Source organism: Culex pipiens, chromosome 1 (assembly GCF_016801865.2).
Source record: "Culex pipiens pallens isolate TS chromosome 1, TS_CPP_V2, whole genome shotgun sequence".
Lineage (NCBI taxonomy): Eukaryota > Metazoa > Arthropoda > Insecta > Diptera > Culicidae > Culex > Culex pipiens.
The window spans coordinates 16,497,504-16,509,624 of NC_068937.1; the positions used below are offsets into that span (position 1 = coordinate 16,497,504).

A 12,121-nucleotide genomic window follows, 5' to 3' on the forward strand; every position below is an offset into this window, starting at 1 on the left:
GAATTCAAGAATTTAAGAATTTAAGAATTTAAGAATTTAAGAATTTAAGAATTTAAGAATTTAAGAATTTAAGAATTTAAGAATTTAAGAATTTAAGAATTTAAGAATTAAAGAATTTAAGAATTTAAGAATTTAAGAATTTAAGAATTTAAGAATTTAAGAATTTAAGAATTTAAGAATTTAAGAATTTAAGAATTTAAGAATTTAAGAATTTAAGAATTTAAGAATTTAAGAATTTAAGAATTTAAGAATTTAAGAATTTAAGAATTTAAGAATTTAAGAATTTAAGAATTTAAGAATTTAAGAATTTAAGAATTCAAGAATTTAAGAATTTAAGAATTTAAGAATTTAAGAATTTAAGAATTTAAGAATTTAAGAATTTAAGAATTTAAGAATTTAAGAATTTAAGAATTTAAGAATTTAAGAATTTAAGAATTTAAGAATTTAAGAATTTAAGAATTTAAGAATTTAAGAATTTAAGAATTTAAGAATTTAAGAATTTAAGAATTTAAGAATTTAAGAATTTAAGAATTTAAGAATTTAAGAATTTAAGAATTTAAGAATTTAAGAATTTAAGAATTTAAGAATTTAAGAATTTAAGAATTTAAGAATTTAAGAATTTAAGAATTTAAGAATTTAAGAATTTAAGAATTTAAGAATTTAAGAATTTAAGAATTTAAGAATTTAAGAATTTAAGAATTTAAGAATTTAAGAATTTAAGAATTTAAGAATTTAAGAATTTAAGAATTTAAGAATTTAAGAATTTAAGAATTTAAGAATTTAAGAATTTAAGAATTTAAGAATTTAAGAATTTAAGAATTTAAGAATTTAAGAATTTAAGAATTTAAGAATTTAAGAATTTAAGAATTTAAGAATTTAAGAATTTTAAGAATTTAAGAATTTAAGAATTTAAGAATTTAAGAATTTAAGAATTTCAGAATTTCAGAATTTCAGAATTTCAGAATTTAAGATTTTAGGAATTTATGAATTTTAATTTCGACAAATAAAATTTTTTTCTTGGTTAATATAAGAATACAAATTGGTAGCACCGTTAAAGGTATAATTTATTATTTGCCAATTAAACTTACTTGTTATTTAACACACATATTTAGTATATTCTGAGGTATATTCAAAAACAATTGAAGATCAAAAATTATTCCTAAACAAATATTTATTTGAAATTATTAAACTCAAAAGAAATGTGTCTTTTAAAAGTGTTTTAAAACAATTTGTTTCTTTAGTACAATTTTTTGTTGGGGTACTAGCCGTGCTGTCACACTATGGCTTAAGTTATCAATGTTTTATCAGGTAAAAATATAAACACTAAAAAAATCGCTATATCATTTACAAAAATGAACTAAGCCTGTTTACATAAAAAAATCGTTCTCAATAAAACCAGAAATTAAAAAAACTATCCCAAAATCATTTATTATTACAACTTATAATAAAATGCTTAATTTCACCCAACTTGCAGATTTTAAGTAAGCGTGTAGCGAGGCGTGTAGTCAACATCCATCACACCAAATTGCAGTAACTTTTCAACAAGAAAGAGAAGAGAGAGCTTGCAGAAAAGTACGGGAACGGTTTTGCTGCAACTTCTACCTCTCTCACTGCAGAAGTTCTGCCTGAGAGAAAAGTTACTTTTGTTGCAGAAAAGTACGGGAACGCTCTGCTGCCGTTTTTGTGCAGAATTGCAGAATTCTGCAGTACGGGAATAGACCTAGTGATTCCACGTCAACTAGCAGGATCCACATTAAAAGTGCTCCGATTTGCCTAAATTTTAACATTGGTAAAAATAATTCGACCAGTACCTTTTTGTTTGGCAACTAAGGTGGTAATATCCAAAACAGGGTGGTCCCAAAATGTCATTTTTTGACTAATTCAGTCAAATCGGATAACTTTTGATCTGGATTTTGCTGGTTCGACGTGTAATCGCTGAAAATTTGAAATCAAAAAATAAAATAAAATATGTAATTAGATTTAACTTTCAGAATTTAATAAATCCAAATTTTAGGAATTTGAATAGTTAAAGTAGTTATAGTTTGTACTCAATTTTTCGAAGTCAAAATTTCACTCTGGATAATCGAATCACAAAATTTATAAAAAATATTTTTCCCTCAACATGTTGCAACCCCAAGCGCACGCAGCGACATAACAACAACTGAGAATTTTGGCTCGAGTCTCGAGTCGGTTCTCTAAAATATTAAAATTTGTATATTCTCTAAAATTCAGATGTATAAATTTTAAAATGTTGAATTTAATATTTTTGATATTTATTTTAAATTCTGATTGTTTTAATTATTGAATTTTTCTTTGAACTTTTGGATTCACAATTTTTTATACACTTGTATTTTTGAATTTTCTAATTTCGGATTTTTCGATATAAAATAAAATTATTATTAATCTAGTTATTAATAAATAAAATATATTGGTATTACATTTCTTTCTGAATCAAATTTCTTTCAAATTATCGATTTTTTTTTGTTCAGGTTTGAACCGTATTTTTTTTTCTGAATTTCTGAAACTTAAAACTTCCGATTTGTTTCATTATTAAAATTTTAAATTACCATTATTAAAGGTATTTCTTTAAATTTTCTAAGGACCTTTTGAAATCTTTTTCAAATTGATTTCAATAATAAATCTGGAGTTTTTTTAAAGGTCTAATAAACCAAATTTTCAGCTTTTGCTTTTTGAGTGTTTTTAAACCCCTGACTCAAGGCGATTTCTAAAACACCCAAAAAGCCAAAACTGAAAATTTGGTTTAAAAAAACTCCAGTAATGCATATTTATTCAATCTTATTTTATTGAACATGATTATTTCCAGAGTTAAAAAAAACTCTAGATTAAATCTTATTTTTTCAGAAATTTAACACACCCTTACCAAAAATCATGATTTTTTGAGTTCCAAATCCCCATTTTCATACGAATTTTTCAGTTCAACCCATATAACCATTTTTATGGTTGTAGTACCTGAACTCAAAAAATCGTATGAAAAGTGGGATTTGGAACTCAAAAAATCATGATTTTTTGTAAGGGTGCAGTTTTAGGTTCAAATAGCGAATCGAGCTGTCAAATCGCAACATGGAGTTAAACTTTCTGTGCAGTTGCTTTGAAGCTTACCAAGGCTTTTCAAAAAGTTTAACTCCATGTTGCACGCACACACTCTCACTTTTAATTTCTCGATAGTCCCACGTCATTCCACTCACCTCTCTCACCTTGCCGGAACTCATTCAGCACATTTGACATTTCGCGCGGGACGCGTTCTTTTCTGGTGACAGCCACTCCATTTTTCTTTGTGTTTGTGCTTTTAGCCTTGAACGCGCTCACTGTTCGGCTGTCTCTCTCTCTAATGGCGATTGTGCATCAGTCTTGCCGCGAGTAGCTGATTTCGGTTGATTTCCCCCGGAAATAAGGTGAGATTTGGGGTGGGTTTAGTGTTAGTTTGTAGATTTCGTTCCCGCGCATCGATTGAGCTAATTTTCGTTCGTTTTCTTGCAGGATTAGCTGAACCAGAGTCGATTGAAGAATTTGACACTTTTTTCCCCTTGGCGAGAAGAAAACAAACATGTCGGTCGCTTACTCGCAGCAGGTTTGAGAAATCAAAATATTTTGCTGTTTGAATGGTTCGCTTCAAGGTTTGTGTCTCTTTGCAGCAACAGTCCCAGCAGCCGCCCAACCAGGGCAATCGGGGTGGCCCCGGGGGACCGATGCAGCGTGGAGGGCCACCGCCGCCGCCGAGTCCGATGCACATCCAGAAGATTCTGGACGAGAACGCGGGGTTGATCCAGACCATCCAGGACTTCCAGAACATGGGCAAGGCGAACGAGTGTATGTCGTATCATGTGGCGTTGCACCGGAACCTGGTTTATCTGGCGAATTTGGCCGATCCGCAGCACAATATCCAGGCGCTGCTTCCGCCGCCGCACGTCCTTCAGCACGGCAGTGGTCCGCCAATGCATGGCGTTCCGCCGGGTGGACCGGGAGCTCCGAGTGGGCCGTTGTCTGGGCACGAACCGGGCGATCCCGCCCATCCGGGACAGCCGGCAGGGCCCAATCAGCAGCCGGCGGCTCCCGTTGCTCCGCAAGGGCCACCCTCGGACCAGCAGCAGCAACCACCGCCGCCGCAGCAGCAGCAAGGTCCTCCGGGACAACCCCCGGCTCAGCCGCCCACAAGCCAGGCTCATCAGCCACCGCCGCCGAACCAGCAGCAACCGGCCGGAGGTTATCGTGGTGGAGCTGGACCACCGCAAGCGGGTCCGCCACCGTCGACTTCTTCGGCCGGTCAAACGGCACCCAATCAGGGGCCGCCCGTTCCAGGGCAGCCGGGTCGTCCCGGAGTTCCGCCTCAGCAGGCGCCGATGGCACCCCAGAACCAGGGCTATCCGCCACAGCGCGGCCCGTACCAGCAGCATGGACACTATCCGGGCTATCCGCCGCCGAATCAGCCGTATCAAGGTCAACCAGGCTATCCGCCGTACGGTCCACCAAACCCGTCCCAGGGTTATCCGCCACAAAGCTATCATCACGGAGGCATGCCGCCGACCACATCCGGATCGGTTCCGCCACAGGGCTCGCCCTACCCCAGCGCAGGTCCTCCACAAGGCCCCCAGGGTGGTCCCCAGCAGGGCAGCTATCAGCAAGGGCCACCAAACGCCCCAACATCACAACCGCATTACGGCCCACCTGGCCAATATCCTCCGCAGTCAGCCGGCGGTCCTCCGATGCCGCACGCCTACCCAGGTTACGGCAGTCCGAATCCCCCGAACGCGTATGGACAACCCCCGGCAGGATACCCACCAACCAGTGGCCAACCCGGCTATCCACCGCCGCCGCAGCAACAATATCCAGGTTCCGGCTATCCCACGCCAAGCCAACCGCACGGTCCTCCAACCACGTCGATCCCGACCAGCGCCCCAACTCCACCAGCCAGCGCCCCATCAACTCAAACCACCGGAGCGCCAACCTACACCAACCAATCCAGCCCGGCCCCAGGACAAACCTCTTCCCCAAGTCCAGCAGCAAACGCTCCGCCCTCCAGCGCGGCCCACATTCCTCCAACCACGTCAACCGGATATGCCACCGGTCCAGGCGCCCCCGGAGCCCCCCCTCCACCACAAGCATACACGTCCCCACCAACCCAACCCGGACAACCCCATCCGCCCCAAGGCAGCTACCCTCCGCCACCCCAAGCCGGTGGCCCGCCCCAGTCGTACGCCGCCTCTCCACCCTCGTCCCAACACCAGCAACCCCCGGGCGGTCCCGCAGCCTACCCCCAACCCGGCGGCGGCCCCCCCGGAGCCGGTCCCCAAGGCCAGCCCGGACCACCCCCGGGCCCCGGCCCCGTCTACCCGCCGCACGGCTACCACCAGCAAAGCTACTCGCCGATTCCGCCACCCCAGGGACAGTACCAGCAGGGTGGCTACTCCGGTCAGTACCAGCGACCACCGAACGCCCAAATGCCACCACCCGGACCGCAAGGACCACCGCCGCAGGGCGCGTACGGCTACGGATACGGACAGCCGCCGCAGTAAACCGAATCTCTTTGTCTTTTTTTTTCTTTTTACAACTCTTTTCAAACGAACAACAATTCCTTGTAATCTTACAGCAGTGGTATGTAGTTTGTAGAGGACGACTGTCGTTTCCACGCGCGCGAGCCCCAATTATGTGTATTAACGGATTTTACACCCAAAATCTGGGTGTAAACGACAACAACAAAAAAAAGTGTATTTTGCATACTTGTAATGAATAAACGTCAGTTGTGCAACTGAAAAAACTGTGGACTTCCTTCAATTTTACGGAAATTTACGTTGATTAGAATAAGAAGCTTCTTCGAAAAGATCCAGAGCATAATCGATTCACACCGATGTCGACCTTATACTTTTGCTGTCGGATTGCACGATTTCACAACTGTCACATTTTCTACTGGGTCTTTTTCTCGGAGTCGCTCTCCCTATAAGAAAATGTCAAAAATCCAAAGCAACCCTTTTAGTCGACATGGTATGTCGACCCTCCTAATAATCGCGACATTTCACCTGTTGAGGTCTTTGAAGTCGAAGTTGTTGTAGCTTATAATAAAATCGTAAAATAATAGGCAAATCAACAATCAAATTTAAAAATAGCCCAAAACTCACGTGTTAGTTGATGCTATCGTTTCAAAAAGTAATTCAAATCATAAATAATCGTTAAAAATAATGCAAGAGCCAACTGAGAAAATTCACTTCCATTAAATGTTATATGGAGCAAGAAAATTCCGCATTGATCAAGCAAGTAATTTTACATTTTGATGACAATTTATTGAAGAAAGTTTCAAAAAACCACGTCAAAGAAGAAGCAGTTCTTCTGATTTTTTGTACATTTAATTTGGATGAAATTTTGCAACTAATTTATTCAAAATGACATTCTCTCTAAAACAGACGATTTTTTTTAATTTTTTTTATTTCGAGCAGACGGAAATAACTTGGGAATAACATTTTTTGATAATTGAAAATACCTGGCGAATAACATTTTATGTTATTTATAACAGGATTTGTTATTTGGCTTTATGATTTTTTTGTTATTGAATTGTTATTGCAATAACTGACTAATAACATTTTAAGTTATTCTTCGAACAAATCTTTGCTATTATTTTTTGTTATTTGAACAACTGATCCAATCATCCCAATAACTGTTGCAGGTATTCTTCCATAACAATAAATGTTATTCCAAAGTTGTTTTGGCTTTAACCAATATCGGAACAATTACAAATTTTGTTATGATAACAAAAACTGTTATTCAACTCATATTCAAAAAAAAAAAAAAAAGATTTTTCAAGAATAATCCACAACACTTTCTGTTATTTTAAAAATATTTGTTATTGAAATGGCATGATTTTGTTATTACCGTCTGCCCGGGATCTGAGATCAATGGAAATATAAAAAATCTAAAATCCAAAAAAAATTAAAGCTTTCAAAATAAAAATATTCAAAAATTTACAAAATTTAAATTTTTAAATTAAAAAAATCAAGTATTTAAAATTACAAAATTCAGAAATCGCTAAACCCATAACTCTTAAATTCTGAGATATTGAATTCAAAACGCGAAAATATAAAAAAAAACCTAGCAAATTTCACCGAGATTAGAAACGTATAATTCACTAATTATAAATTGGAAAATTCAAAGGCAAACAACAATAAAATATTAAATTTATTTATTGCAAATGATTTCCAAGGACTTTGGAATGTTTGCTAATGTTTCACGACATTTTTATTTAAAAAATTTCAGGATTATTTTTCTGAATTTTTATGATATATAAATTTTAGAGTTTCACAATGAAGATTTGCAGAATTTTAGCAATTGGATTAAAACAAAATTAGAATTGTAGGATTAAAATTTTGCTGATTTTGAATTTTTAATTTTTAGAATTATTGTTTTTTTTATGTTAACTTTTTTATATTTTTTCTAATTTTTTTTGAGAAAAACATTTCAAAAGGGTCAAAATGTTCATTTTCTCACTTGAAATAAAATGCTTTATGTTATGAAATTTTGAAAAAAATATTTAAAAAATAAAAAAAATCACAATTATCTAATTATTTTAACATTGCAGATTGAACCAGTAGAAGAAAAATAATTATGGCTCAGGTTGTTGCAAACAGTTTCAAAGTTTGTGTGTCCCACGGTATGGCGTAAGCAAAATAGTGTTTTTTCCTAGGTTTTTTCATACAAATGGAGACGCCTGGTATCAAATAAAAAAATACATTTGTTTTTGATGAAAAATAACTTGTTTTCTTGTTTTTACTACTTAAATGATAAATAAATGCAAAACATTTTGAAATACGTCATATAAAGAGGCTTATTAACAAATTAAAATAAATAAACTTACTTGAGCCACCGTGCGCCTCCTCCCATGGTACTTTATATGGAAAACACGTTTTTTCCTAAAAACGCAAAAATATTCTCAATCACGAAGGTGAAACTTGGGTGAAAAGCAGCTTTCTACATATAAATCTCACAAGGGTCATCTCGATTAAATTTATAATTTTTTTATAATATTTTCTTCCGCCATACCATATTATACGCCATCTTTAAGTGTCACTTTAAAAATGTCAGTGAATTTCAAGTGCAATTAAAAATGCATTTACCCTGATTTTAACATACAGAACCGTAAAAGGTTTCTTTCCGCTGAAAATATATTTTCTTTAAAACTTAGATTTTTTGAAAAAAAACGTAACTTAATCCACCTTTAGGTGGTTGGTGCCTTCCTCTCATTTATAGAGTGATTACAATCCCCTAAAGTGTCTACATGGTTTATGGATCTCCCCTAACGTGATCGCAGCACCTAAGAGGTCCTAATAAAAATAAGTGACGAGTAAAAAAAGAAGACTTCCTACAGACTTTTTGTCAAGATTATACAGACACCGCCTTTCAGGAAAATGGCATCCCTCAACAAGGCTTTTTACGTGGCAATCAGACGGGACCATTTGAGGTTATGTAAATTCAGACCATTTTTTAAACTGCTTGTAATTTAAGATAGGTAAGTCAGATCTTGAAAATTCTTAATCCACAAGAAAGGTCTTCTCATATTCTTTCTAAAAATATATAACATGTGAGGGTTTCATGAAAAAACCACCCTTTTTACCATAATTTTAATTTAATATGAAACAGTTTTTTCACATAACTTTTTAAATACATGATAAAACTGCATGAATTTAAATAGCAACTTAGGGGACGTTAATACGGATCGATTAAAACCATTCCGGCCAAAATCGGTTGAGCCTGTGACGAGATATTCCAGTGACATTGATTTGGTACACATGTCTACATACAGCCAAACACACATACATTTGCTCAGCTGGTGATTCTGAGTCGATATGTACAAATGAAGATAGGTCTAGGAGGTCTAACTAAAAAGTTCGTTTTTCGAGTGATTTTATAGCCTTTCCTCAGTAAAGTGAGGAAGGCAAAAATGATTTCAAACCAACTGTACTGCTATATAATGAATTTTCTAAAAATTTTTTTGAAGTGTTGAAATTCACTCAATTTAAAAAATGTAAACTGATTAAGTAATGTTTATTTCAATGTTTTTACCCCTCAAAATATTTTAGTTGCTTAAGTTTAAGAGATTGTGTTTTTAGGCATCTAAAACAATGAAAAAAAAAAGTTTTTCGAAGTGAATAGTGAAATAAAAATGGCTATTTTAAAATTTTAGATTGTTTAGAAATACCACTCTTATGATACCGATTTTTGTGTTATGCGATAGCTTTTTTTTTGGTCAAAAATAAGTTCACACAATCTCAAATCGTTGTTTGATGACTCAGGAAAATGCTTTGCATATACAATTATTATTAATCTCTTCTATTCTCAATTTCAAAAGCCAACTATGAAGAACATTAATTTTTTCAGGCGGGGCCAGACAATGCCCAATGACTCCGGAATTTGCCCGCCAGAATCTCTGTCATGCTGAAATGGGACATTGTGAGCAGCGTGAGGGATAACTCCCCATAATACTCGGAACTGAGATACGCTGTATCAGCATAATCCAAGTTTTATACAAACTATACTTTATCATAATTTCGCTACCGGCAAGCAAATATTGGAGTCCCTACATCATTGATCCGAATAGAATATCATGGAGTAATTCTTTTTAGCTCTATCTAAACAAAACAGACCCCATTTCAACAACAATCAACACACATCATCTTTAATCCCCCTCACAATCCCACCTTCACCGCCGGCTTCTTCCCGTACTTGTAGTCCTTGTTCAGCGTCTTGGGCAGCTCGATGTTGGTGGACGTGCTCGCGTCGTTCAGCTGAACCTGCTCGGGCCAGACGCCGTCGCCGGTGAAGTGAAAGTCCAGCTCCATCGTGTACAGACACAGCGACAGCATTTGCGACGCACTCACCCCGACCAGCTCGATGCCCAGCTCGTCGTGCGGTCGTCCCGTCCGGGCACACTCGTGCAGCTTGTCCAGCTTGGCGCTGATTCGGGAGAGCGGGTAGAGTACGATCTGGATGTTTTCGCCGATGTCTTCGAGGGTGTATTGCTGGGCGCGGAGGTAGTCCATGGTTTCCTGGATTTGAACGGTCGGGATGTGGAACCAGTTGGGGTGTCGCTTGAGGTGGGTGAACACTTCGTCGGATTTTTGGGCAAAGATCTGGCTGAAGAAGTGGGCGGTGTCTTTGCCCTTGGTTCGGTCGCACCCGTCTCGGACGTACTTTTCGAAACCTTGCGAGTGGCTGGCCAGGACGTTGAGGGAGGCGCAGCGGACTTTGAGCTGCTGGAGAAAGTCTAGACGGATGGCGGCTTTCGTTTGGTACGCGATCAGCTTGGTGATCCGGGGGTGTTTTAGCAGGACTTCGAATTCTTTGGTCTTTTTGATTTGGATAATTCGCGCTTGGATGGTGTCCGGAGCAAGCGTAAGAATGGCCGAATACTTCAAAATTCCTGACTCGTCAATTTCGTGAGATCGAAGAACTCCGAGAAGTTGCTGTACTTTGTCGCACGGAACCATCATGACCTTCGGCTGCTTGACCATCAACTCTTTTATGTCCATTCCACCGATCGACGGAACTACCGTGGGGTACCGTAGCAGATTCTCCGGATCCGCGTGCAGTAAGTACAGATTCCCTACGATCTTCTCCCGACTAAACTTGTAATCGTACTGCAGAATGTCCACCACTCGCTGGGTGTGACCGAAACTCTTGTGCTTAATCTTCGAGTAGGATTGCCAGAGCCTTTTCAGCTCAACGTCGGACAAATCCAACCTTTGTCGTAAGAATTCGCTAATAAACTGCTCTCGCAGTGGTTGCACGTGCAAGTCATCACTGCTCTTCAGACCCACCGGAAGCACGTCCAACTCAAACTGCTTCCGCAGCTGCTCGACCATGTCCAGATCGGCTGGAATGAGCAGATTCTTCTTCAACGCCCTAACCTTTTGCCGAACCAGTGTAATGTACTTGGACAAGGCCGCTAAATTTAGCGATTCTACGAAGCCACATTCTCGCAGGATTGTGGTTCGATTTTCCAGCGTTATTAGGTGGACCATTAGGAGGTTTGGTTGCTGGAGGATCTCCTCGTTGCTAGCCCGCAGATAGCGGAAGTAGTCGAGCTTGCGGCGGATGTCGTCCCGCTCGAGCTCCAGCAGAAAGTCGTGCTTGGTGAGGTAGCGGTACATGGTTGGCTCTTTGACGTCTAGAAAGCAAGTTCGGGGGTTTTACGTTTAAAAACGGAATTAAACATTAAAAATTGTCTTCTTGAAATCATATGTCATCGTTTAGTCGACACTTTTTTTTTAATTTTATTCAAAGGTCGACATAAGCCTCCCAGGTCGACCATTTTTCTAACTGGGTTGTGTCGGCAATTCTAATCGAAGTTTGTAAACAAAACAAAAATCGACAATTTCCCTCAAAAAGAATGTTCAAGTTTTGTTGTCCCTAATAACCCCAGCATAAAGAAGAGTGTTTTTAACTCACTTACCCAACAGCGGTGAAAGAAATTTGGCAGCTTCATTGAGTGTGTTGAATTTGTTCACCGTGCAGTAGAAACGCTCGAGTTGGGTGCACTTTCTCGCGAGAACTTTGAGTCGTAACATCGTTTAAACTTTTTCCACCTTAAAATTAGCTAAAATTACTTAAATTTTGTTACAAAACAACTGATTTTTGCACAACTTGTTTGAAAATTGAATCGCGGTAACCGGCTGAAACAGTGCGGTGCAAAATGTAAACAAAAACATGCCACCCCTTCTCGCGGGCCCAGTGTGAAAAATGTCGAGCGCGACGGTGTGCGATGTGGAGGCAGTCGGGCTTGAATCGGGTCGACCGGGTCGACTAAGGTCGTACGGAATTTCAGTTCAGTGAGTGACTTTGAAACGTTGAAATTTTGATTATTTTCGTTTACTTATGGTTCGGGAGGCCCGCGGATATGCTACTTGTGATAACAGGAATGGTTAAAAGTGTAAAATTGTCGATGTTATTGAAAATATCCCGAAAATTACCGTTTGCTTCAAAAAGAAAAAAAAAGGATCCAAAAGGAAAAATTCCTGATGTCATCAAAGTACTGTGCCAGGGAGACCCGAGACTTCCACCTAAAGGTAAGTATGTAGCAATAAATAATGAAAAAGTTTAACAACATTTTGCTTTTGGCAAT

At 38.5% G+C, this 12,121-nt stretch overlaps 2 protein-coding genes across 2 annotated transcripts; one reads left to right on the forward strand and one right to left on the reverse strand.

Moving 5' to 3' along the window:
* Positions 1–3,258: 3,258 nt before the first annotated feature.
* LOC120422465 (basic salivary proline-rich protein 2) lies at positions 3,259–5,778 on the forward strand. The gene is made up of 3 exons (XM_039585918.2): positions 3,259–3,413; positions 3,499–3,589; positions 3,654–5,778. The coding sequence occupies exons 2-3, from the start codon at positions 3,566–3,568 to the stop codon at positions 5,529–5,531; spliced, it is 1,902 nt and encodes a 633-aa protein (XP_039441852.1). The 5' UTR covers positions 3,259–3,413; positions 3,499–3,565; the 3' UTR covers positions 5,532–5,778.
* Positions 5,779–9,648: 3,870 nt separating this feature from the next.
* On the reverse strand, positions 9,649–11,712 carry LOC120422472 (transcription termination factor 5, mitochondrial). Its single transcript, XM_039585927.2, has 2 exons — positions 11,453–11,712; positions 9,649–11,167 (listed from the first exon to the last, which is right to left on the reverse strand). Exons 1-2 carry the CDS (start codon positions 11,565–11,567, stop codon positions 9,687–9,689), a joined length of 1,596 nt encoding a protein of 531 aa, XP_039441861.1. The 5' UTR covers positions 11,568–11,712; the 3' UTR covers positions 9,649–9,686.
* Positions 11,713–12,121: the final 409 nt, after the last annotated feature.